Source organism: Pelophylax lessonae, assembly GCF_965119305.1.
Source record: "Pelophylax lessonae genome assembly, chromosome: 2".
In the NCBI taxonomy this organism is placed as follows: Eukaryota; Metazoa; Chordata; class Amphibia; order Anura; family Ranidae; genus Pelophylax; species Pelophylax lessonae.
The window spans coordinates 5,945,113-5,972,542 of NC_138769.1; the positions used below are offsets into that span (position 1 = coordinate 5,945,113).

Here is a 27,430-nt window from a genome sequence, read left to right on the forward strand (position 1 = left end):
CTTCCTAGTGCTACAGTTAGTTTCATGCCCCCACACCAGAGAAAAACCTTTCCAGGTGCAGCTCATCAGTTGGCCACCAGACCTGAAAAGGTTTCTCCTACCGGAGTGTCCTCATTTGCAGTGCAGTACAATACAGTGTCAAATACAGAACATCCTCCTGTGTCCAATGTATGACCATCCAATCATACTGGTGTTGGAAAACCAAAATGTGCAAAAAGACTGTCTACAGAAAAGGATGGACTCTCTTGGACAACTGTCTACCAAAGATATTTGATTACAATCCAAAGGCTGAATGGAGAAATCTAAAAAGGATTCCTAGCACAGTGCCGGACAAAGCGTGCGGGAGGGAGACCCTGGCACGGCCAACGAGTGCAGGGGGGGGACCCTAGCACGGCGCCGGCCAACGAATGTAGGGGGGACCCTGGCACGGTGCCGGCCAACAAGTGCGAGGGGGAACCCTGCAACAGCACCGGCCAACGTGTGCGGGGGGGGGGGGGGGGTAATGGCACGGCGCCGGCCAACGCGGGGAAAGGGGAGTCCCTGGCACAGCACTGGCCAACGTGAAGAAGGTCCTGGGATGGCCAGTAGTAGGACCCCTGGGGTACTTCAAACTGGAGACCATCTTAAAGGAGCAGTATATCTAATGTGAACACAATATACAAATTCTACCAACTCCAATCACACAAAAATCCAGAGACGTTTGCCATCACCTATATTTACCAGGAAAAGTTCAGCCTCCCTTCCATTATCCGCCATTTTCCACAAAAGCATTTCTATACAGGAAGTTGTTTGTGTGAAGGAGAATACTTTCCCCCAGGGCCAGGACACCTTGGCTATTTTCAGTCCCATTACAAGTAAAGCGAAGTTGGCAGCCAGCAGTGGAAAACCCCTTTTCACATCAGCAGGTAATTATGTACCCCCTCCCCCATCACCAGTACTCTTAGCTCTCATATACTGGTTTCCATCCCCAATCAGCTGCCTGATCTTCCACTTATCCCATAAACATCTAAATCAGTAAAGTGCTACGTAAAAAAAAAACCCTCAGCAGCCAATCAGAATCTGCCAAAAACCAGACCAGACGGGAGGGAATCTCCACTACTGCAACTAGAGAGCTGTGCATCTTAGGGTCTCCTAATTCTAAAAGGATTCCAAAAAGGCCCAAGACCCCCGATAACCACTGGGCCAGGGTTGTGGAGGAAGAGGCCCTTGTCCTTAACATGAGAACAAGATGATTTGCCATGAGAAAGTACCCACCCCCATGTGGCCTGCCATGGGTTAGGAAGGGGAGGCTGCACATTTGTTCCCCTCCAGGCTGTATGTTCGAATAAGAGATGGGTGTCAATTTTTTGGGGGAACCCTACTTTTTTTTTATTATTTGTAAGAGTTTGAGGACACTGTGGGCTCTTCTTTGATATCCTTTACCAGACCTTCATCAAGGATAAGGTTCTGGCATGTATTTTTTTAGGGGGAACCCTGCGCCTTGTTATGTGGGGGTCCCCCAGTAACATCTATGGCAGACCCCACATCTAGAATCAGGGTGTGGTATAGATGAAGGGAATTCCTGGCCACAGACAGAAGTAGTCAGCAGGGAAGTCATTTACCAGAAATGTAATCAGCAGTTGGTTTTCCTTTGTAAGTATCGGAGTTGCTGTAGATGGGTGTACAAATCATACAGAGGAGTCACTTCACAGGCCGGGTCAGAGGCATGTAGATCACATGTGGGGGGGGATGTTGGGTATATTGTTGGAGAATTGGGGGTATCATTGATGCAGATCACATGTGGGGGATGTTTGTAGAACGGGGGGGGGGGGGTATCATTGATGCAGATCACATGTGGGGGATGTTGGGTATATTGCGGGAGAACTGGGGGGTATCATTGATGTAGATCACATGTGGGGGATGTTGGGTACATGTTTGTAGAACGGGGGGGGGGGGGGGGTATCATTGATGCAGATCACATGTGGGGGATGTTGGGTATATTGCGGGAGAACTAGGGGGTATCATTGATGTAGATCACATGTGGGGGATGTTGGGTACATGTTTGTAGAACGGGGGGGGGGGGGGGGGTATCATTGATGCAGATCACATGTGGGGGATGTTGGGTATATTGCGGGAGAACTGGGGGGTATCATTGATGTAGATCACATGTGGGGGATGTTGGGTACATGTTTGTAGAACGGGGGGGGGGGGATGTTGGATACATTGCTGGAGAATTGGGGGGCATCATTGATGTAGATCACATGTGGGGGATGTTGGGTACATGTTTGTAGAATGGGGGGGGGGGTATCATTGATGGAGATCACATGTGGGGGATGTTGGGTATATTGTGGGAGAACTGGGGGGTATCATTGATGCAGATCACATGTGGGGGATGTTGGGTACATGTTTGTAGAACGGGGGGGGGGGTATCATTGATGCAGATCACATGTGGGGGATGTTTGGTATATTGCGGGAGAACTGGGGGGTATCATTGATGCAGATCACATGTGGGGGATGTTGGGTACATGTTTGTAGAACGGGGGGGGGGGTATCATTGATGCAGATCACATGTGGGGGGGGATGTTGGATACATTGCTGGAGAATTGGGGGGCATCATTGATGTAGATCACATGTGGGGGATGTTGGGTACATGTTTGTAGAATGGGGGGGGGGGGGGGTATCATTGATGCAGATCACATGTGGGGGATGTTGGGTATATTGTGGGAGAACTGGGGGGTATCATTGATGCAGATCACATGTGGGGGATGTTGGGTACATGTTTGTAGAACGGGGGGGTATCATTGATGTAGATCACATGTGGGGGGGGGGGGGATGTTGGATACATTGCTGGAGAATTGGGGGGCATCATTGATGTAGATCACATGTGGGGGATTAGGGGATGTTGGGTTCATGTTTGTAGAACGGGGGGGGGGGGGCATCATTGATGTAGATCACATGTGGGGGGGGGGGATGTTGGATACATTGTTGGAGAATTGGGGGGTATCATTGATGTAGATCACATGTGGGGGATGTTGGGTACATGTCTGTAGAACGGGGGGGGGGGGGGGTATCATTGATGCAGATCACATGTGGGGGGATGTTGGGTATATTGCGGGAGAACTGGGGGGTATCATTGATGTAGATCACATGTGGGGGATGTTGGGTACATGTTTGTAGAAGGGGGGGGGGTATCATTGATGCAGATCACATGTGGGGGATGTTGGGTATATTGTTGGAGAATTGGGGGGTATCATTGATGCAGATCACATGTGGGGGATGTTGGGTATATTGTTGGAGAATTGGGGGGTATCATTGATGTAAATCACATGTGGGGGGGATGTTGGATACATTGTTGGAGAATTGGGGGGTATCATTGATGTAAATCACATGTGGGGGGGGGATGTTGGATACATTGTTGGAGAATTGGGGGGTATCATTGATGTAAATCACATGTGGGGGGGGGGATGTTGGATACATTGTTGGAAAATTGGGGGGTATCATTGATGCAGATCACATGTGGGGGATGTTGGGTATATTGCGGGAGAACTGGGGGGTATCATTGATGTAGATCACATGTGGGGGATGTTGGGTACATGTTTGTAGAACGGGGGGGGGGGGGGGTATCATTGATGCAGATCACATGTGGGGGATGTTGGGTATATTGCGGGAGAACTAGGGGGTATCATTGATGTAGATCACATGTGGGGGATGTTGGGTACATGTTTGTAGAACGGGGGGGGGGGGGGGGGGGTATCATTGATGCAGATCACATGTGGGGGATGTTGGGTATATTGCGGGAGAACTGGGGGGTATCATTGATGTAGATCACATGTGGGGGATGTTGGGTACATGTTTGTAGAACGGGGGGGGGGGGATGTTGGATACATTGCTGGAGAATTGGGGGGCATCATTGATGTAGATCACATGTGGGGGATGTTGGGTACATGTTTGTAGAATGGGGGGGGGGGTATCATTGATGGAGATCACATGTGGGGGATGTTGGGTACATGTTTGTAGAACGGGGGGGTATCATTGATGTAGATCACATGTGGGGGGGGGGGATGTTGGATACATTGTTGGAGAATTGGGGGGTATCATTGATGTAAATCACATGTGGGGGGGGGGATGTTGGATACATTGTTGGAGAATTGGGGGGTATCATTGATGTAAATCACATGTGGGGGGGGGGATGTTGGATACATTGTTGGAGAATTGGGGGGTATCATTGATGCAGATCACATGTGGGGGATGTTGGGTATATTGCGGGAGAATTGGGGGGTATCATTGATGTAAATCACATGTGGGGGGGGATGTTGGATACATTGTTGGAGAATTGGGGGGTATCATTGATGTAGATCACATGTGGGGGATGTTGGGTACATGTTTGTAGAAGGGGGGGGGGGGGTATCATTGATGCAGATCACATGTAGGGGATGTTGGATACATTGTTGGAGAATTGGGGGGTATCATTGATGTAGATCACATGTGGGGGATGTTGGGTACATGTTTGTAGAACGGGGGGGGGGGGGGTATCATTGATGCAGATCACATGTGGGGGATGTTGGATACATTGTTGGAGAATTGGGGGGTATCATTGATGCAGATCACATGTGGGGGATGTTGGGTATATTGTTGGAGAATTGGGGGGTATCATTGATGTAAATCACATGTGGGGGGGATGTTGGATACATTGTTGGAGAATTGGGGGGTATCATTGATGTAAATCACATGTGGGGGGGATGTTGGATACATTGTTGGAGAATTGGGGGGTATCATTGATGTAAATCACATGTGGGGGGGATGTTGGATACATTGTTGGAGAATTGGGGGGTATCATTGATGCAGATCACATGTGGGGGATGTTGGGTACATGTTTGTAGAACGGGTGGGGTGGGGTATCATTGATGCAGAACACGTGGGGGGGGGGGGATGTTTGATACATTGTTGGAGAATTGGGGGTATCATTGATGTAGATCACATGTGGGGGATGTTGGGACTTTTCAGTGATAGAAAGTGAAGAAAGGATGAAGCCACACATTACTGAGACTTTTACCAACAATATAGTGGACAGAGAAGGAGCCGCACATTTCTGAGACCCTCGGTGACTGCACTGAACAAGGGAAGGAGTCTTATGCTCCTGCGACTCATCAGTACCGGTTAGGGAAGGAGTCCTACGCTCCTCTCATCAGTACTGGTCAGGGAAGGAGTCCTACGCTCCTCTCATCAGTACTGGTCAGGGAAGGAGTCCTATGCTCCAGCGACACCTCAGTACTTGTCAGGGAAGGAGTCTCATGCTCCAGCGACTCATCAGTACTGGTCAGGGAAGGAGTCCTACGCTCCAGAAGTCCACTTTCATCCAGAACTCTGCAGAGATTGGGAGCGATCTGGAAATACATGGAATGAACTGGGATGCACTATGGGGAATTCTACAAACACAGCGGGACTTTCCTTTGAGTCAGTGTAAAGTTTGTGTGCAGTTTGGGGAGGGGGAGGGGCAGACAGGAGGAGGGGGGCCTTTTGTGTCTGCAGCACGCTGTGGAAACCTGAGAGCCCCTCCCCCCACCGTGTAAAGACCCCCTAACAATGGAGGAATGTGTGACCTGACCTAACACCCCCACCGCAAGTATACTGTTCAACTAAATGGAATCCCATCATCCTCCTTCTGTACGGACCTGGGAGACCCCATAAATGTACTACCATCATCCTCCTACTGTACTGATCTGGGAGACCCCATAAATGTACTACTCCCATCCTCCTCCTCCTGTACTGATCTGGGAGACCCCATAAATGTACTACTCATCATTCTCCTCTTGTACTGATCTGGGAGACCACATAAATGTACTACTCCTATCATCCTCCTCCTGTACTGACCTGGGAGACCCCATAAATGTACTACTACCATCCTCCTCCTCCTCCTGTACTGATCTGGGAGACCACATAAATGTACTACTCCCTGCATCCTCCTCCTGTACTCATCTGGGAGACCCCATAAATGTACTACTCCTTGCATCCTCCTCCTACACTGACCTGGGAGACCCCATAAATGTACTACTCCCATCATCCTTCTCTTGTACTGATCTGGGAGACCACATAAATGTACTACTCCCTGCATCCTCCTCCTGTACTGATCTGGGAGACCCCATAAAATGTACTACTCCCTGCATCCTCCTCTTGTACTGATCTGGGAGACCACAAATGTACTACTCCCATCATCCTCCTCTTGTACTGATCTGGGAGACCCCATAAATTTACTACTCCCATCATTTTCCTCCTGTACTGATCTGGGAGACCCCATAAATGTACTACTCCCATCCTCCTCCTATTGTACTGATCTGGGAAACCACATAAATGTACTACTACCACCTGCATCCCATCACATGGAGAACCCCCCCCCCCCTCCCGTGTACCTACTATTCCCTACATCCCATTACCAGGAGAAACCCCCCCCCCCCCATGTATCTCCTACTTACTACATCCGATCACTGGGAGACCCCCACATGTATAAGATGTAGGAGGTAGTAGATATGGGATAAGATGTAGGAGGTAGTAGATATGGGATAAGATGTAGGAGGTAGTACGGGGCTCACAATGCAGAGTTGGCTTTCCTTGTACTGCGCTCAGCTGCACCAAATTATCTCCAAGTCAGACGGGAGTGTCCACATAAAGAGTAGAGCAGGATTATTTATTGCTTGTAATACACGGGTTATTACACCTTCACAGGATATACGAGGGACACTGACCCCGGTCACACCTGTCTGTTAGTGACAGAGGAGAGTAAGAACAGCCCCGGGGGCAGACAGGACTCCAGACATCCGGGACAGAGACAAAAAACCTCACCGATTCTTCTGTGTGACGCACACACACCTGTCCTGACTTGTCACTGCGAGAGGTGACACTCCACATGTCTATGGGTCTCGTCACATGACCGCATTTTGGGGTCACCACGGGTCTTTGGGTCTCATCCTATGATCACCACTGGGCTAAGGGTATCAGTCTCCTGGTCACCATAGGTCTATAGATATAGGCCATCTAGGCAGCACAGCCACCACTATGGGTATCGCCACATGAGCACATCCAAGAGTATCCACAGGTCTATAGGTAAAAGGACCCATGGGGACCCCAGGTTTATGGGTCTCATTCATTGAACACTATTATGGGTCTATGGCATCATCATATGGCTACATTGAATGGTCTCCTAGTCACCCACAGGCCTATGGGTCTCCTGGTCACCCACAGGCCTATGGGTCTCCTGGTCACCCACACGCCTATGGGTCTCCTGGTCACCCACACGCCTATGGGTCTCCTGGTCACCCACACGCCTATGGGTCTCCTGGTCACCCACACGCCTATGGGTCTCCTGGTCACCCACACGCCTATGGGTCTCCTGGTCACCCACACGCCTATGGGTCTCCTGGTCACCCACACGCCTATGGGTCTCCTGGTCACCCACACGCCTATGGGTCTCCTGGTCACCCACACGCCTATGGGTCTCCTGGTCACCCACACGCCTATGGGTCTCCTGGTCACCCACAGGTCTATGGGTCTCCTGGTCACCCACAGGTCTATGGGTCTCCTGGTCACCCACAGGTCTATGGGATATGGGTCTCCCAGTCACCCACAGGTCTACACATTGATCGATCGATTTCTTGGAACCCTTCATGCCTCATTCACCCTCAAAAGCGATAAAATTAACAACATTTATAGCCCCGCATGAGGTCACTATGTCAGAGTAAAGCATGTTGAATAAGATAAACGATTGTCTATTCTAGAAAGATGTTATAAAAACAGCCCGGACAGATTTGTTGGCACTTCTAAAAAAATATTATAAATATTGGATCCTAGTGAACATCGACCGGAGAGCGAGGAGAAGATTGTACACCAGCTTGTCAAAAGGTAAAATAGTGTTTAGGGACAGAGGACTCCAGCAATGTGGAGCAGACCCCCGAGGTCCCCAAAAAGGGGAGAGGGAACCCCAGGAGACCCCAGAAAGGGGGGGGGGGGCAACCCTTGAGGTATCCACAAAACTCTGAGCTGGAATTTTTCAATGTGCAAATTAACAAACCATAATAGTCCTGGGACAACATCCTATAAACAGAGGAGATAAAGCTGGGGCTTTTGACGAGTCACATGAGATGAAACAATGAAGCTTTCAGAGATCACAGCACCTACTGTGAAACATGGCGGAGGCTCAATTATATTCTGGGGCTGCTTTGCGGTGTTGCATCTGACATGAAACCTTAAAAGTGTTGCTAAACCCACATCAGTAAAATCAGCCTGTATATGCAGTAAAGCATGCTGGTTATACTCACTGTAGAACCTAAGGGGTTATTCCTCTGCATTGTGTAAAAAAGGCTGTTTGATCCTGTCTTCTCTGATCTTCCCCTTCTTCCACAGTCCCCATGCCATCTCCTGTTAGTATAGAGCCTTGGGGGCGCTCTGCACATGCTCAGTTTGGTGTGTATTGCTAGAGTTTTTTTTTTTCTTGGGAGAGTGAATGATCAGCACTTTCCAGGCAGAGGGTCAGGCAAACTTAGGACAGTCAGAGCAGAATGAAAACGCCTCCTATAAGCTTTAACCAGACACTGATAGAAGTCACAAGACTGCTATATACTGCTGATGAGAAAAGGTATTTATATTTACTAAAATAATTTCATTTCCATGTTCTGTGTACTGTGGGAGATCAGACATACAGAGTGCAGGCTCCTGGGGAGATCAGATATAGTGAATGCAGAGTCCTGGGGAGATCAGATATAGTGAATGCAGAGTCCTGGGCGGATCAGATATAGTGAATGCAGAGTCCTGGGGAGATCAGATATAGTGAATGCAGAGTCCTGGGGAGATCAGATATAGTGAATGCAGAGTCCTGGGGGGATCGGATATAGTGAATGCAGAGTCCTGGGGGGATCAGATATAGTGAGATTTAGTAACGCTTTAAGACCATGAAGGGGTTCTGGAGGAGGACCACGCTGCCCAGTGCTAGAAAACTCCTCCTCAGTTGCAGGTCAGGGGTCCTCCAACAAGATAACGGACAAAAACACGGAGCTACAAACACCGGGGATGGCCAGGAACATACTACTGGACTATTCTAAGGTGGTCCTCTAGGAGTCCTGAGTCCTATCACCCCCATCAGTCACCCTTCCAACCCGAGACAGCTGAAGTAGCTTACTGAGGAACCTTCAGAACCCCCCCCCCCCATGTAATATAGAGGAGGTGTTCTGTAGTCCTTTCCTCAGTGACAACACTGCTCCTCTATAAATACAGTACAGCGAGTGTTGTCACCCTGGGGACAGGAAGTGTGTTACTGGCAGGATCACCCAGTGAACTTACAAAGAAACCACTAAGGATTTGTAAACTGCAACAATGATTCTCAGGATTTGATACATTGTAGCGGAAGGCACACAGCCAGCTATCACCTCCCAGCTTCAGGATTACAGAAACCCAAACATTTTTTATCGGCATCAGAGATCGGCACACGAGGAGTGGCCTCTATATAGCGGCACTCAGGGACAGCTATAGAGTGTGAGCTCCTGTGACCCCAGGCAGATCAGACGGGATTATGTCACAGACACGGATCACTTTCATCCAATGTGATAATTAGAGATAATAATGGGGCGGATCTGTGACCAATGAGGACATTGTTCTTCTTCCAGCAATCATCTCCTCCGTGTGGGAAAATCACCATCTCCGATGTACGCCCCTCCCCCTCCCATATACATATTATACACACACATACACAATGTATGCCCCTCCCCCTCCCATATAATATATACAATTTACGCCCCCCCCCTCTCATATACATATTATGTAGACACCATGCATGGCCCTCCTATATACAGTAATCCCCCGCTCCATCGCGGTTCAGTTTTTGCGGTCCCGGTAATTCGCGTTTTTTTTTGTAATGTTATTTTACTATATAAATCATTAAAAATGAAATATTTTTGTGTTTTCCATAGCTCTTGCTATGTCTCTAAGTATCTTTTATGTGTTTAAATGAGTTTCTATTGTTTTAAAAGTGTGTTTAAAGACCTTAAAATGCTTTTACACGTACAGTGACAGTAAAATAAACCACGCCTACAATGCATTTTAATAGGGTTTTTCTATTTTGCGGAATTTCACTTTTTGCGGCTGGGTCCGGAACGTAACCCCCGCAATGGAGGGGGGTTTACTGTGTGTGTGTGTATGTATATGTATATATATATATATATATATATATATATATATATATATATATATATATATATATATATATATATATATATATATATATATATATATATATATATATATATATATATATATATATATACACATATACATACACACACACACACACACACACACATATACACAATATATGCCCCTCCCATCTACAGCACCATGAAAAAAGTATTCACACCCCCTGAAAATTTCCCACATTTTCTCATGTTACAACCAAAATCGTAAATGTATTTTATTGGGATTTTATGTGATAGACCGACACAAAGTGGCACATACAGTCAGGTCCATAAATATTGGGACATCGACACAATTCTAATCTTTTTGGCTCTATACACCACCACAATGGATTTGAAATGAAACAAACAAGATGTGCTTTAACTGCAGACTTTCAGCTTTAATTTGAGGGTATTTACATCCAAATCAGGTGGACGATGTAGGAATTACAACAGTTTGTATATGTAACTCCAACTTTTTAAAGGGACCAAAAGTAATGGGACAATTTAACAATCATAAATCAAACTTTCACTTTTTAATATTTGGTTGCAAATCCTTTGCAGTCAATTACAGCCTGAAGTCTGGAACGCATAGACATCACCAGACGCTGGGTTTCATCCCTGGTGATGCTCTGCCAGGCCTCTACTGCTACTGTCTTCAGTTCCTGCTTGTTCTTGGGGCATTTTCCCTTCAGTTTTGTCTTCAGCAAGTGAAATGAAAGCTCAATCGGATTCAGGTCAGGTGATTGACTTGGCCATTGCATAACATTCCACTTCTTTCCCTTAAAAAACTCTTTGGTTGCTTTCGCAGTATGCTTCGGGTCATTGTTCTTCTGCACTGTGAAGCGCCGTCCAATGATTTCGGAAGCATTTGGCGGAATATGAGCAGATAATATTCCCCGAAACACTTCAGAATTCATCCTGCTGCTTTTGTCAGCAGTCACATCATCAATAAATACAAGAGAACCAGTTCCATTGGCAGCCATACATGCCCACGCCATGACACTACCACCACCATGCTTCACTGATGAGGTGGTATGCTTTGGATCATGAGCAGTTTCTTTCCTTCTCCATACTCTTCTCTTCCCATCACTCTGCTACAAGTTGATGTTGGTCTCATCTGTCCATAGGATGTTCCAGAACTGTGAAGGCTTTTTTAGATGTTGTTTGGCAAACTCTAATCCGGCCTTCCTGTTTTTGAGGCTCACCAATGGTTTACATCTCGTGGTGAACCCTCTGTATTCACTCTGGTGAAGTCTTCTCTTGATTGTTGGCTTTGACACACATACACCTACCTCCTGGAGAGTGATCTTCATCTGACACACATACACCTACCTCCTGAAGAGTGTTCTTGATCTGACACACATACACCTACCTCCTGGAGAGTGATCTTGATCTGACACACATACACCTACCTCCTGGAGAGTGATCTTGATCTGGCACACATACACCTACCTCCTGGAGAGTGTTCCTGATCTGACACACATACACCTACCTCCTGGAGAGTGTTCTTGATCTGACACACATACACCTACCTCCTGGAGAGTGTTCCTGATCTGACACACATACACCTACCTCCTGGAGAGTGTTCTTGATCTGACACACATACACCTACCTCCTGGAGAGTGTTCTTGATCTGACACACATACACCTACCTCCTGGAGAGTGATCTTGATCTGACACACATACACCTACCTCCTGGAGAGTGATCTTGATCTGGCACACATACACCTACCTCCTGGAGAGTGTTCCTGATCTGACACACATACACCTACCTCCTGGAGAGTGTTCTTGATCTGACACACATACACCTACCTCCTGGAGAGTGTTCCTGATCTGACACACATACACCTACCTCCTGGAGAGTGTTCTTGATCTGACACACATACACCTACCTCCTGGAGAGTGTTCTTGATCTGACACACATACACCTACCTCCTGGAGAGTGTTCTTGATCTGGCCACATACACCTACCTCCTGGAGAGTGATCTTGATCTGGCCACATACACCTACCTCCTGGAGAGTGTTCTTGATCTGGCACACATACACCTACCTCCTGGAGAGTGTTCTTGATCTGGCACACATACACCTACCTCCTGGAGAGTGATCTTGATCTGGCACACATACACCTACCTCCTGGAGAGTGATCTTGATCTGGCCAACTGTTGTGAAGGGTGTTTTCTTCACCAGGGAAAGAATTCTTTGGTCATCCACCACAGTTGTTTTCCGTGGTCTTCCGGGTCTTTTGGTGTTGCTGAGCTCACCGGTGCGTTCTTTCTTTTTAAGGATGTTCCAAACAGTTGATTTGGCCACACCTAATGATTTTGCTATCTCTCTAAAGGGTTTGTTTTGTTTTTTTTTTCAGCCTAATGATGGCTTGCTTCACTGATAGTGACAGCTCTTTGGATCTCATATTCAGAGTTGACAGCAACAGATTCCAAAATGCAAATAGCACACTTGAAATGAACTCTGGACCTTTTATCTGCTCCTTGTAAATAGAATAATGAGGGAATAACACACACCTGGCCATGGAACAGCTGAGCAGCCAATTGTCCCATTACTTTTGGTCCCTTAAAAAGTGGGAGGCACATATACAAACTGTTGTAATTCCTACACCGGTCACCTGATTTGGATGTAAATACCCTCAAATTAAAGCTGAAAGTCTGCAGTTAAAGCACATCTTGTTTGTTTCATTTCAAATCCATTGTGGTGGTGTATAGAGCCAAAAAGATTAGAATTGTGTCCATGTCCCAATATTTATGGACCTGACTGTAATTGTGAAGTGGAAGGAAAATGATACAAATAATTCTGTGAAAAGTGTGGCTGCATTTGTATTCACCCCCCCCCCCCCGGAGTCAATACTTTGTAGAACCGCCTTTCCCTGTAATTACAGCTGCAAGTCTTTTTGGGGATGTCTCTACCAGCTTTGCACATCTAGAGAGGACATTTCTGCCCATTCTTCTTTGCAGAATATCTCATCTCTGTCAGATTGGATGGAGAGCGTCTGTGATCAGCAATTTTCAAGTCTTGCCACAGATTCTCAATGTGATTTAGGTCTGGACTGTGACTGGGCCATTCTAACACATGAAACCATTCCATTGTAGCTCTGGCTGGAAGTTTCGGGTCGTTGTCCTGCTGGAAGGGGAACCTCCGCCCCAGTCTCAAGTCTTTTCTTCTAAGATTGTCCTATATTTGGCTCCATCCATCTTCCCATCAACTCTGACCAGCTTCCCTGTCCCTGCTGAAGAAAACCATCCCCACACCATGATGCTGCCACCACCAGGTTTCACAGTGGGGATGGTGAGTTCAGGGTGATGTGTAGTGTTAGTTTTCCCCCACACATAGAATTTTGGTCTCCTCAGAGCAGAGCTCCTCCCCCCACGTTTGCGCCTCCCCCACATGGCTCCTCCCAAACTGCAATCAGGACTTCTTATGGCTTTCTTCCACCAATGGCTTTCTTCTTCTCACTCTTCCATAAAGGGCAGATTTGTGGAGCGCACGACTAATAGTTGTCCTGTGGACAGATTCTCCCACCTGAGCTGTGGATCTCTGCAGCTCCTCCAGAGTTACCATGGGCCTCTTGGCTGCTTCTCTGATGAATGCTCTCCTTGCCCGGCTGGTCAGTTTAGGTGGACGGCCATGTCTTGGTAGGGGCCCGGCCGGTCAGTTTAGGTGGACGGCCATGTCTTGGTAGGGGCCCGGCCGGTCAGTTTAGGTGGACGGCCATGTCTTGGTAGGAGCCCGGCCGGTCAGTTTAGGTGGACGGCCATGTCTTGGTAGGGTTGCCCGGCCGGTCAGTTTAGGTGGATGGCCATGTCTTGGTAGGGTTGCAGTTGTGCCATACTCTTTCCATTTTCCCATGATGGATTGATCAGCGCTCCGTGAGATGGTCAAAGCTTGGGAGATTTTGTTTTATAACCTAACCCTGCTTTACACTTCTCCACAACTTCATCCCTGACCTGTCTGGGGGGTTCCTTGGCCTTCATGATGCTGTTTGTTCACTAAGGTTCTCTAACAAACCTCTGAGGGCTTCACAGAACAGCTGTATTTATACTGAGATTACATTACACACAGGGGGACTCTATTTACTACTGAAGGCAATTGGTTCCACTAATTATTAGTTAGGGGCATCGGAGTAAAGGGGGGTGAATACAAATGCAGCCACACTTTTCACAGATTTATTTGTATCATTTATCATTTTCCTTCCACTTCACAATTATGGCCACTTTGTGTCGGTCTATCACAGAAAATCCCAATAAAATACATTTACGTTTCTGGATGTAACCTGAGAAAATGTGGGAAAGTTCAAGGGGTGTGAATACTTTTTCAAGGCACTGTATATATTATATATACCCCCCACTCCAATATTATATACACAATGTATAGATGTCACCCCTCCCCCTCTGATATACATATTATAGGGTATGGGGATATATGGACCCCTCTCTCTATATAGAGGGCATTGGGGGGGGGGGGGCAGTGTCACCCCTGTCTATCATATGACACCATCTTAATCCAGTGACAACACCCCCACCCCCCCAATGTGACCCCCCCATTCAGCTGTCCCGTGTGACACTGCGGTCTCCTCACTCTCCTGTGTGACACCAGTATCACCCAGTATCACCCCCCCCCCCCCCAGTCTCTCCATACAAGGAAATCATATAAAAGTAGAACAACTTTCCTCCAGCTGATGATTAATCCAGAAACCGGCCAGAGCCGATCCAACCCCTCCCCCCCCCCCCCATCACAGGGAGAACTACAAACATCACCACACTGTATATGTGTGTTCCTGGGAGGGGGGGGGCAGGGGGCAAACAGGGTAGTAAAGGGGGGGCAGGTGGCACACGGGGGGGCAGGGGACACACAGGGTAGTAAAGGGGGGGCAGGGGGCACACAGGGCAGTGAGAGGAGGGGGGGGGCACACAGGGCACTGAGAGAGGGGGGGGGCACACAGGGCACTGAGAGAGGGGGGGGGCACACAGGGCAGTGAGAGGAGGAGGGGGGGCACACAGGGCAGTGAGAGAGGGGGGGGGGCACACAGGGCAGTGAGAGAGGGGGGGGGGCACACAGGGCAGTGAGAGAGGGGGGGGGGCACACAGGGCAGTGAGATGAAGGGGGGGGAAAAAAGGGCAGTGAGATGAAGGGGGGGGAAAAAAGGGCAGTGAGATGAGGGGGGGGGGCACACAGGGCAGTGAGATGAGGGGGGGGGGCACACAGGGCAGTGAGATGAGGGGGGGGGCACACAGGGCAGTGAGATGAGGGGGGGGCACACAGGGCAATGAGAGAGGGGGGGGCACACAGGGCAATGAGAGAGGGGGGGGCACACAGGGCAATGAGAGAGGGGGGGGCACACAGGGCAATGAGAGAGGGGGGGCACACAGGGCAATGAGAGAGGGGGGGGCACACAGGGCAGTGAGAGGAGGGGGGGCACACAGGGCAATGAGAGAGGGGGGGCACACAGGGCAGTGAGAGAGGGGGGCACACAGGGCAGTGAGAGAGGGGGGCACACAGGGCAGTGAGAGAGGGGGGGCACACAGGGCAGTGAGAGAGGGGGGGGCACACAGGGCAGTGAGAGGAGGGGGGGCACACAGGGCAATGAGAGAGGGGGGGGGGCACACAGGGCAATGGGAGGAGGGGGGGCACACAGGGCAGTGAGAAGGGGGGGCACACAGGGCAGTGAGAAGGGGGGGCACACAGGGCAGTGAGAAGGGGGGGCACACAGGGCAGTGAGAAGGGGGGGCACACAGGGCAGTGAGAAGGGGGGGCACACAGGGCAGTGAGAAGGGGGGGCACACAGGGCAGTGAGAAGGGGGGGCACACAGGGCAGTGAGGGGGGGGGGCACAGGGCAGTAAGGAGGAGGTGAGTCAGATAAGTACTCATGATGGTAACACATGGGGGGGGGGTATGTAGAGGAGAGGAGGAGTAGTGTGGGGGTATATATATATATGGGGGGGGGGGGGTCAGTGGAGGTATTAGTTAAGAGGGGGAGGTATGTGTTGGGGGGGGGGGGGGGTAGTAATAAGGAGGTGGGTCAGGTAAGTACTCATGATGGTGACATATGGGGGGGGGGGGTATGTAGGGGAGAGGAGGGGTATATAGGGTGGGGGGGGTCAGTGGAGGTATTAGTGAGGAGGGGGAGGTATGTGTTGGGGGGGGGAGGTATATAGGGGGGAGTAGTAATAAGGAGGTGGGTCAGGTAAGTACTCATTGTGGTGACTGGGGGGGGGGCAGTGATATATGGGGGAGCAGTGCAGTAGGGGAGGGTAGGTGGGGGGTGCAATGGGGGGGTCTAGATAGGTAGAGGGGGCGGGGCAGAGAAGTACTCATAGCTGTGATTACACAGCGGATTGGTCGGTCGGAGGGGGGGTAAATCACAGTTGTAGCCCCCCCGGTAAGATGTAACGATCACAATCCCCCCCCGGGTCCCGCACTCACCGATCAGGGTCGGAGCGATGATCAGCAGCGGGCGGCAGTCCGGAGATCTCATGGTGACTGTCTGAGCTCCGCCCACCCTCCCCGCCTCACTCCGCACACCCCGCCCCCTACCCTGACGTCACCGCTTGGAGGGAAGAACTCTCACCTGTCCGATCCCCGCCCCGTGCAGCCGCTCACCTGAGATCGCATTTCATTGGCTGAGCCGTAACGGCGGGGACTAAGCTCCATAATTCCCAGCATTGTAGCGCGCAGAGCGCTGACCCCGCCCCCTCCGGTCACCTCTCCTCCGCTCTACACCGGGGGCTCATGTCTACCGAGGGGAGGGGCTCTGGGCACGGGGGGAGGGGCTCTCGGTCCGAGCTTCTCTTACAAAACCAAAAAAATGTCCCAAAAAATATGAAACCGAAATTTCTTTTCTTTTTTTTTTTAAAAAGCTAAAATTACATTAACCCCTTGCTGACCAGAGACCTTTTCTGCCATTTGTTGCTGAATATAAATCTGTATTTTTTGCTAGAAAATGACTTACAACATATACAGTATATATATTATACTGTAACATTATATATATATATATATATTAGCAGAGACCCCAGAGAATAAAATGGTGCGCGTTGCAATACTTTATGTCACAGTATTTGTGCAGCATTTTTGCAAATGCAATTTTTTGGGAAAATAAATTTAATAAAATTTAAAAAAAAAAAAAAAACAGTAAAGTAAGCCTGATATTTTTTTTCTATAATGGGAAAGATAATGTTACGGAGAGTAAATAGATACCCAACATGTCACGCTTCAAAATTGCGCATGCTCGTAGAATGAAGACAAACATTGGAACTTAAAAATCTCCATAGGTGACGCTTTAAATAATTCTACAGGTTACCAGTTTAGAGTGACAGAGGAGGTCGGGGGATGGAATTATTGCTCTCGCTCTAACAATCGCGGCGATACCTCACATGTATGGTGCCATTTATATATGCGGGTGCAATTTACGTATGCCTTCAATTCTGTGTTAAGGGACAGTGTAAAAAAATAAATAAAAATAAGGGACAGTGTAAAAAAAAAAAAAAAAAATAAGGGACAGTGTAAAAAAAAAAAAAAAAAATAAGGGACAGTGTAAAAAAGAAAAAAAAAAATATTTAAAGCGCCAGTCTATCCGACTGGCGCTTTAAATATTTTTTTTTTTCTTTTTTACACTGTCCCTTATTTTTTTTTTTTTTTTTACACTGTCCCTTATTTTTTTTTTTTTTTTTACACTGTCCCTTATTTTGTTTTTTTTTTTACACTGTCCCTTATTTTTTTTTTTTTTTTACACTGTCCCTTATTTTTATACACTGTCCCTTATTTTTATTTATTTTTTTTTTACACTGTCCCTTATTTTTATTTAATTTTTTTTTTAACTGTCCCTTATTTTTATTTTTTTTTATACACTGTCCCTTATTTTTATTTTTTTTTTACACTGTCCCTTATTTTTATTTTTTTTTTTACACTATCCCTTATTTTTATTTTTTTTACACTACCTTATTTTTTTTTTTTTACACTGTCCCTTATTTTTATTTATTTTTGACACTGTCCCTTATTTTTATTTTATTTATTTTACACTGTCCCTTATTTTTTTTTATTTTTTTTTTACACTGTCCCTTATTTTTTTTTTTTTTTTTTTACACTGTCCCTTATTTATTTATTTTTTTTACACTGTCCCTTATTTTTTTTTTTTTTACACTGTCCCTTATTTTTTTTTATTTTTTTTTTACACTGTCCCTTATTTTTTTTTTTTTACACTGTCCCTTATTTTTTTTTTTTTACACTGTCCCTTTTTTTTATTTTATTTATTTTACACTGTCCCTTATTTTTATTTTATACTGTCCCTTATTTTTATTTTTTTTTTTTACACTGTCCCTTATTTTTTTTTTTTTTTTACACTGTCCCTTATTTTTATTTATTTTTTTACACTGTCCCTTATTTTTATTTATTTTTGACACTGTCCCTTATTTTTATTTTATTTATTTTACACTGTCCCTTATTTCTTTTATTTTTTTTTTTTACACTGTCCCTTATTTTTATTTTTTTTACACTGTCCCTTATTTTTTTTTTTTTACACTGTCCCTTATTTTTTTTTTTTTTTTTACACAGTCCCTTATTTTATTTATTTTTTTTTACACTGTCCCTTATTTTTTATTTATACTGTCCCTCATTTTTATATTTTTTACACTGTCCCTTATTTTTTTTTTCATCACTTTTATTCCTATTACAAGAAACGTAAACGTCCCTTGTAATAGAAATATAGATGAGAGGTCCTCTTTAATGTGAGATCCGGGGGTCAACAGGACCCAAAATCTCTCATTTACCTTTAAAATCAAAAGATCAGAAAATATATAGATTTGTTTTTGATCTTTTGCTTTAACCACTTCAATACCGGGCACTTTCACCCCTTCCTGCCCAGGCCAATTTATAGCTTTTAGCGCTTTTGCATTTTGAATGACAATTGCACGGTCATACAACACTGTACCTAAACCAAATTTATGTCATTTTTCCCCCACAAATAGAGCTTTCTTTCTTGTGGTGGTATTTGATCACTGCAAGGTTTTTTCTTTTTTGCTACACAAAAGAAGACCGAAAAGTTTGAAAAAAAAAAAAGTTTTTTGTTCATGTTATCAAATTTTGTAAATAGATAAGTTTTTTCCTGCACTGATGAGCACTGATGAGGCCGCACTGACAGGCACTGATGGGGTGGCACTGATTGGGTGGCACTGATATGCAGCACTGATGGGCACTGACATGTGGCACTGATAGGTACCACTGATATGCAGCATTGGTGTGCACTGATAGGTGGCACTGATGTGCAGCACTGATGGGCACTGACATGTGGCACTGATAGGTACCACTGATATGCAGCATTGGTGGGCACTGATAGGCAGCACTGATGGGCACTGATAGGTGGCACTGATGGTCACTGATAGGCGGCACTGATGGGCACTGATAGGTGGCACTGATAGGCACTGATAGGCGGCACTGATGGGCACTGGTGGGCAGCACTAATATATGGCAATGATGGGCACTGGTGGGCGGCACTGATATAAGGCAATCATAGGTATCTCTGATGAGGAGGGCACTGAAAGGGTCCCTGAGCCCTGATTGGCATCCCTGGGGGCAATGGGTGGGCACCCCTGGTGGCCATGGTGGACAATCTCTGGTGGCTCTAGTGGCATCACCCCAAGGGTCTGCACTGGTAATCAATGCTCTGATTACCAGCACAGACCCCCCCCCCCCCCTGTCAGGAGAGCCACCAATCGGCTCTCTTCTACTTGCACCTCTCAGGCACGAACTGAGGAAAGCCGATCAACTGCACTTCCTATTTACTATGTGACCAGCTGTGCCCAATCACATCGCGTTATAGGCTCTTAACTGGGATCGGAGATGCGGTGTGTCATAGTGACACACCGCAGCACCAATCGCTGCTCTGTGCGCCCCCCGGGTCTATCCCGCTGGACGTCATATAACGGCCAGTCAGGATAGAGTAACCACTTCCAGGCCGTCATTTTGCTATATGACAGGTGGGAAGTGGTTAATCATTTTAGATCCGGAAGGTTTTACCCCCCCCCCCCCTTAATGACCAGGCCATTTTTTTGCGATTCGGCACTGTGTTACTTTAACTGACAATTGCTCACCCCTTATCCTGGCCCTGGGGACAAGGGCCTCTTCCCGACAATCCTGGACGGTGGTTGTGGGGGTCAGCGGGCAGCTGGCGAATCTGAAAGCACCCTTTAACTAGAGAGACCCCAGATCCCACTCCCCCCATGTGAATGAGTACCCATTCATCAAAAAATCTGTCAAAAATAAATAAAATCACTAAAAGGGTTTTTGACAACTCCTTTATTGAAAAAAATGTTTTTTTAAAAAACAATGTCCCCCCACTGTATATTCATCGTCAATCACGACACCAGCCGCAAAAAAATAAAACAAGAAAAAAAAACACTCTGCATTTGTGGAAGGCAGAATGTCGAATGCCTCCTCTGCCATCTGAGAGTTCTTAAATAGGTGAGAGGGTGGGGCCACCCGGTGATGTCACCTGGTGGCCCCGCCCCTCGTGACGTCACTGACCCAGCATGTATAGTTCTAGTTTAATGCAAAAAGAATCGGCTGATTGTCCAAGAGTCAAAGCCTACAAATTTGAATAAAATGAAAGTAATCCGAATCACTTTGGGTTACTCGTTATGTCGTTACTTTATGTTGGATGCTTCAACTATTAGGAAAAGGTCCAGGCTATCGCATCACATCATCCGAATAAATGTGAATGAATTTGGTGTTTGCTTTACAATTTATTTCAGATTTTTTAAATCACGCCAATTTCATCCGAATTTAATTTTAAAATGAAACGAATTGCATATATCTACTGTATGCAGGCAGCCTATGTTACTCTATTGGGATGCAGCAGTATGAACATAGCCGCAGTACAAACACAGCCGCAGTACGAACACAGCCGCAGTACGAACACAGCCTCAGTATGAATACAGCCGCAGTACAAACACAGCCTCAGTATGAACACAGCTGCAGGATGAACACAGCCTCAGTATGAACACAGCCTCAGTATGAACACAGCCTCAGTATGAACACAGCCGAAGGATGAACACAGCCGCTGTATGAACACAGCCGCAGGATGAACACAGCCTCAGTACGAACACAGCCGCAGGATGAACACAGCCGCAGGATGAACACAGCCTCAGTACGAACACAGCCGCAGGATGAACACAGTCGCAGTATGAACACAGCAGCAGTATGAACACAGCAGCAGTATGAACACAGCCTCTGGATGAACACAGCCTCTGGATGAACACAGGCACAGGATGAACACAGCCGCAGTATGAAGACAGCTGCACGATGAACACAGCTGCACGATGAACACAGCCGCAGTATGAACACAGCCTCAGGATGAACACAGCTGCAGTATAAACACAGCCGCCGGATGAACACAGCCACAGTATGAACACAGCGGCAGTATAAACACAGCCGCCGGATGAACACAGCCACAGTATGAACACAGCCGCAGGATGAACACAGCCGCAGGATGAACACAGCCGCAGTATGAACACAGCCGCTGTATGAACACAGCCGCAGTATGAATACAGCCTCAGTATGAACACAGCCACAGTATGAACACAGTCTCAGTATGAACACAGCCGCAGTATGAACACAGCCGCAGGATGAACACAGCCGCAGTATGAACACAGCCGAAGTATGAACACAGCAGCAGGATGAACACAGCCGCAGTATGAACACAGCCGATGTATGAACACAGCCGCAGTATGAATACAGCCTCAGTATGAACACAGCCACAGTATGAACACAGTCTCAGTATGAACACAGCCGCAGTATGAACACAGCCGCAGGATGAACACAGCCGCAGTATGAACACAGCCGAAGTATGAACACAGCAGCAGGATGAACACAGCCGCAGGATGAACACAGCCGCAGTATGAACACAGCCGCAGTATGAACACAGCCGCAGGATGAACACAGCTGCAGTATGAACACAGCCGCAGGATGAACACAGCTGCAGTATGAACACCTCCTCAGTATGAACACAGCCACAGTATGAACACGGTCTCAGTATGAACACAGCCACAGTATGAACACAGTCGCAGTATGAACACAGCCGCAGTATGAACACAGCCGCAGTATGAACACAGCCACAGTATAAACACAGCCGCAGTATAAACACAGCCGCAGTATAAACACAGCCGCAGTATGAACACAGCAGCAGTATGAACACAGCCGCAGTATGAACACAGCCGCAGTATGAACACCTCCTCAGTATGAACACAGCCACAGTATGAACACAGCCACAGTATGAACACAGTCTCAGTATGAACACAGCCGCAGTATGAACACAGCCGCAGTATGAACACAGCCGCTGTATGAACACAGCCGCAGGATGAACACAGCCTCAGTACGAACACAGCCGCAGGATGAACACAGCCGCAGGATGAACACAGCCTCAGTACGAACACAGCCGCAGGATGAACACAGTCGCAGTATGAACACAGCAGCAGTATGAACACAGCAGCAGTATGAACACAGCCTCTGGATGAACACAGCCTCTGGATGAACACAGGCACAGGATGAACACAGCCGCAGTATGAAGACAGCTGCACGATGAACACAGCTGCACGATGAACACAGCCGCAGTATGAACACAGCCTCAGGATGAACACAGCTGCAGTATAAACACAGCCGCCGGATGAACACAGCCACAGTATGAACACAGCGGCAGTATGAACACAGCCACAGTATGAACACAGCCGCAGTATGAACACAGCCGCAGGATGAACACAGCCGCAGTATGAACACAGCCGCTGTATGAACACAGCCGCAGTATGAATACAGCCTCAGTATGAACACAGCCACAGTATGAACACAGTCTCAGTATGAACACAGCCGCAGTATGAACACAGCCGCAGGATGAACACAGCCGCAGTATGAACACAGCCGAAGTATGAACACAGCAGCAGGATGAACACAGCCGCAGGATGAACACAGCCACAGTATGAACACAGCCGCAGTATGAACACAGCCGCAGGATGAACACAGCTGCAGTATGAACACAGCCGCAGGATGAACACAGCTGCAGTATGAACACCTCCTCAGTATGAACACAGCCACAGTATGAACACGGTCTCAGTATGAACACAGCCACAGTATGAACACAGTCGCAGTATGAACACAGCCGCAGTATGAACACAGCCGCAGTATGAACACAGCCACAGTATAAACACAGCCGCAGGATGAACACAGCCGCAGTATAAACACAGCCGCAGTATAAACACAGCCGCAGTATGAACACAGCAGCAGTATGAACACAGCCGCAGTATGAACACAGCCGCAGTATGAACACCTCCTCAGTATGAACACAGCCACAGTATGAACACAGCCACAGTATGAACACAGTCTCAGTATGAACACAGCCGCAGTATGAACACAGCCGCAGTATGAACACAGCCGCAGTATGAACACAGCAGCAGGATGAACACAGCCGCAGGATGAACACAGCCGCAGTATGAACACAGCCTCTGGATGAACACAGCCGCAGTATGAACACAGCCTCAGGATGAACACAGCCGCAGTATGAACACAGCCGCAGTATGAACACCTCCTCAGTATGAACACAGCCGCAGGATGAACACAGCTGCAGTATGAACACCTCCTCAGTATGAACACAGCCACAGTATGAACACAGTCTCAGTATGAACACAACCGCAGTATGAACACAACCGCAGTATGAACACAGCCGCAGAATGAACACAACCGCAGTATGAACACAGCCGCAGGATGAACACAGCCGCAGTATGAACACAGTCTCAGTATGAACACAACCGCAGTATGAACACAACCGCAGTATGAACACAGCCGCAGAATGAACACAACCGCAGTATGAACACAGCCGCAGGATGAACACAGCCGCAGGTCCTAATATAACAGCTACATACATTGAATCCGGAAAGTATTCACAGCACTTCACTTTTTGCACATGTTGTTATGTTACAGCTTTATTCCAAAATGGAATAAATTCATTATTTTCCTCAAAATTCTACAAACAATCCCCCATAATGACAACGTGAAAGAAGTTTGTTTGAAATCTTTGCAAATTTATTAAAAATAAAAAATCCCATGTACATAAGTATTCACCTCCTTTGCCATGACACTCAGAATTTAGCTCAGTTGCCTCCTGTTTCCACTGATCATCCTTGAGATTTTTCTGCAACTTGATTGGAGTCCACCTGTGGTAAATTCAGTTGATTGGACATGATTGGGAAAGGCACACACCTGTCTATATAAGGTCCTACAGTTGCCAGTGCATGTCAGAGCACAAACCAAGCCATGAAGTCCAAGGAATTGCCTGTAAACCTCGGAGACAGGATTGTATGGAGGCACAGATCGGGGGAAGGGTACAGAAACATTTCTGCAGCATTAAAAGTCCCAATTAGCACAGTGGCCTCCATCATCTGTACATGGAAGACATTTGGACCCACCAGGATTCTTCCTAGAGCGGCCGCCCGGCCAAACTGAGCGATCGGGGGAGGAGGGCCTTAGTCAGGGAGGTGACCAAGAACCAGATGGTCACTCTGACAGAGATCATGTGTTTCTCTGTGGAGAGAGAAGAACCTTCCAGAAGAACAACCATCTCTGCGGCACTCCGCCAATCAGGCTTGTATGGGTGTGGCCAGACGGAAGCCACTCCTCAGTAAAAGGCACATGACAGCCCGCCTGGAGTTTACCAAAAGGCACCTGAAGGACTCTCAGACCATGAGAAACAAAATTCTCTGCTCTGATGACACAAAGATTGAATTCTTTGGTCTGAATAGCAAGTGTCATGTCTGGAAGAAACCAGGCACCGCTCATCACCTGGCCAATACCATCCCTACTGTGAAGCATGGTGGTGGCAGCATCATGCTGTGGGGATGTTTTTCAGCGGCAGGAACTGGGAGACTAGTCAGGATGGAGGGAAAGATGAATGCAGCAATGTACAGAGACATCCTTGATGAAAACCTTCTCCAGAGAGCTCTGGACCTCAGACTGGGGTGAAGGTTCATCTTCCAACAGGACAACAACCCTAAGCACACAGCCAAGATAACAAAGGAGTGGCTACGGGACAACTCTGTGAATGTCCATGAGTGGCCCAGCCAGAGCCCAGACTTGAACCCGATTGAACATCTCTGGAGAGATCTGAAAATGGCTGAGCACCGACCCTCCGCATCCAACCTGATGGAGTTTGAGAGGTCCTGCAAAGAAGAATGGGAGAAACTGCCCAAAAATAGGTGTTAAGCTTGTAGCATCATACTCAGAAATACTGGAAGCTGTAATTGGTAGGGATGATCGAATGGTTCGGGGTCGACCATCGGTTCGACCCGAACATTGGCTGTTCGAAATTCGGCCAAATTCCGAACTTTTTGCGGTAAAAGTTCAGAATTCGGCAACCAGAACCGCCCAAAATGCAATGGGACAGGAACTGGGCTTTAAAAGCCCGTGATTGGACCAGAAACGTCAGTAAAAGCCAATTGAGGGGGCAGGAGTCTGCTAGAAATGTGATTGGAGTGACTAGGGGGGTCCAGAGGCCAATCATTAGTGAATACGCCCCCCAGTATATAACATAGCCCCGCCAAACCTCTAGCACTGTAATAGAGAGGCTGTGGAAGAGAGTGGAAGCAGTTCTGTTACTCCTGCTGCTCCAGTGTCATTTTGCAATTATTAGTGTGAGGAAAGGGCTATGCAGTGTAGTTAGGGTACTATATACCACTATAGTTAGATTCAATAATCTAGTTTCTGTAGGGAAAGTGTTAGGTGTCAGGGTGACCGTAATGTAGTTTAGGGTGAACTGACTCTGCTATGCCAGGGTGACAGAACTCTTCCATGTCAGGGTGACCGCCAGAAGAAAAAGATCATTTGTCTTAGAATTTTTAGTAGAGAAGGGTTGTGGCTCCGCTCCTTTCACACCTGGGCGTTTTTGTTTCAGGCGTTTATTGGGCTTTTTTGTGGACGTCTTTGGAGGCAGGCATGACATCTGAACTTCTGTATAGGGGTATATATACACACACACATATATGTATATATACACATACACACATATAGGTGTGAAAGGAGTGGAACCCCATCCCTGCGCTACTGACATAATTTAAGTAGCGCAGGGATGGGGTTCCGCTCCTTTCACACCTATATGTGTGTATGTGTATATATGTGTGTGTGTGTATATATACCCCTATACAGAAGTTCAGATGTCATGCCTGCCTCCAAAGACGCCCAAAAAATGCACAATAAATGCCTGCAACAAAAATGCCCAGGTGTGAAAGGAGTGGAGCCACATCCCTGCTCTATTAATAATTCTAAGAAAAATTATATTTTTTTTCTGGTTCTGGACATGCTACAGAGCTGAAACTTCACAGGTACACTTTTTAGACCCCCCAGACACTAAATCCAAAGAAATCTCATTTTTTTTTTCAATAATTTTTTTAATAATTGGCTCTCTATCAAAAACGACAATTTTTAACAACTTTTTTTTGTGTAATTTATAGTCCCTGGGGTCTGACCCAGAACCCTAAGCACTTTTTAGGGGCATTTATTGGGTTTTAGGGCTTCAAAATGGTGTTTTTTGATTACCGAAGTTCGGGTCCCATTGATTTCAATGGAGTTCTGGAATCCGGACCCGAACTTTCGGGAAGTTCGGGTGTTCTGGCCGAACCGAACTTTTAAAAAGTTCGATCATCCCTAGTAATTGGTGCCAAAGGAGCTTCACCAAAGTATTGCGCAAAGGGTGTGAATACTTATGTACATGGGTTTTTTCCTTTTTTATTCTTAATAAATTTGCAAATATTTCAAACAAACCTCTTTCACGTTGTCATTATGGGGGATTGTTTGTAGAATTTTGAGGAAAATAATGAAAGCCTCGATCTGTGCCTCCATACAATCCTGTCTCCGAGGTCTACAGACAATTCCTTGGACTTCATGGCTTGGTTTGTGCTCTGACATGCACTGTTACCTGTGGGACCTTATATAGATTTCCCAATCATGTCCAATCAACTGAATTTACCACAGGTGGACTCCAACCAAGTTGTAGAAACATCTCAAGGATGATCAGTGGAAACAGGATGCACCTGAGCTCAATTTTGTGTTTCATGCCAAAGGGTGTGAATACTTATGTATTTGGGATTTTTTTGTTTTTTTATTTTTAATAAATTTGCCAAAGATTTCAATCAAACTTCTTTCATGTTGTCATTATGGGGGATTGTTTGTAGAATTTTGAGGAAAATAATGAATTTAT

At 47.0% G+C, this 27,430-nt stretch overlaps 2 protein-coding genes across 2 annotated transcripts in view; both read right to left on the minus strand.

The window, feature by feature from the left end:
• Nucleotides 1-16,706, minus strand: part of PTGFRN (prostaglandin F2 receptor inhibitor) — a 73,524-nt gene extending 56,818 nt beyond the window's left edge. The window contains exon 1 of the mRNA XM_082247777.1: nt 16,627-16,706. Coding sequence (XP_082103903.1) covers nt 16,627-16,678 — 52 coding nt within the window. The 5' untranslated portion in view covers nt 16,679-16,706. The remainder of the gene's footprint in view (nt 1-16,626) is intronic.
• The window catches only part of LOC309548507 (immunoglobulin superfamily member 2-like), a 283,133-nt gene that overhangs the window by 146,352 nt on the left and 109,351 nt on the right, over nt 1-27,430 (minus strand). The window lies entirely within an intron of this gene.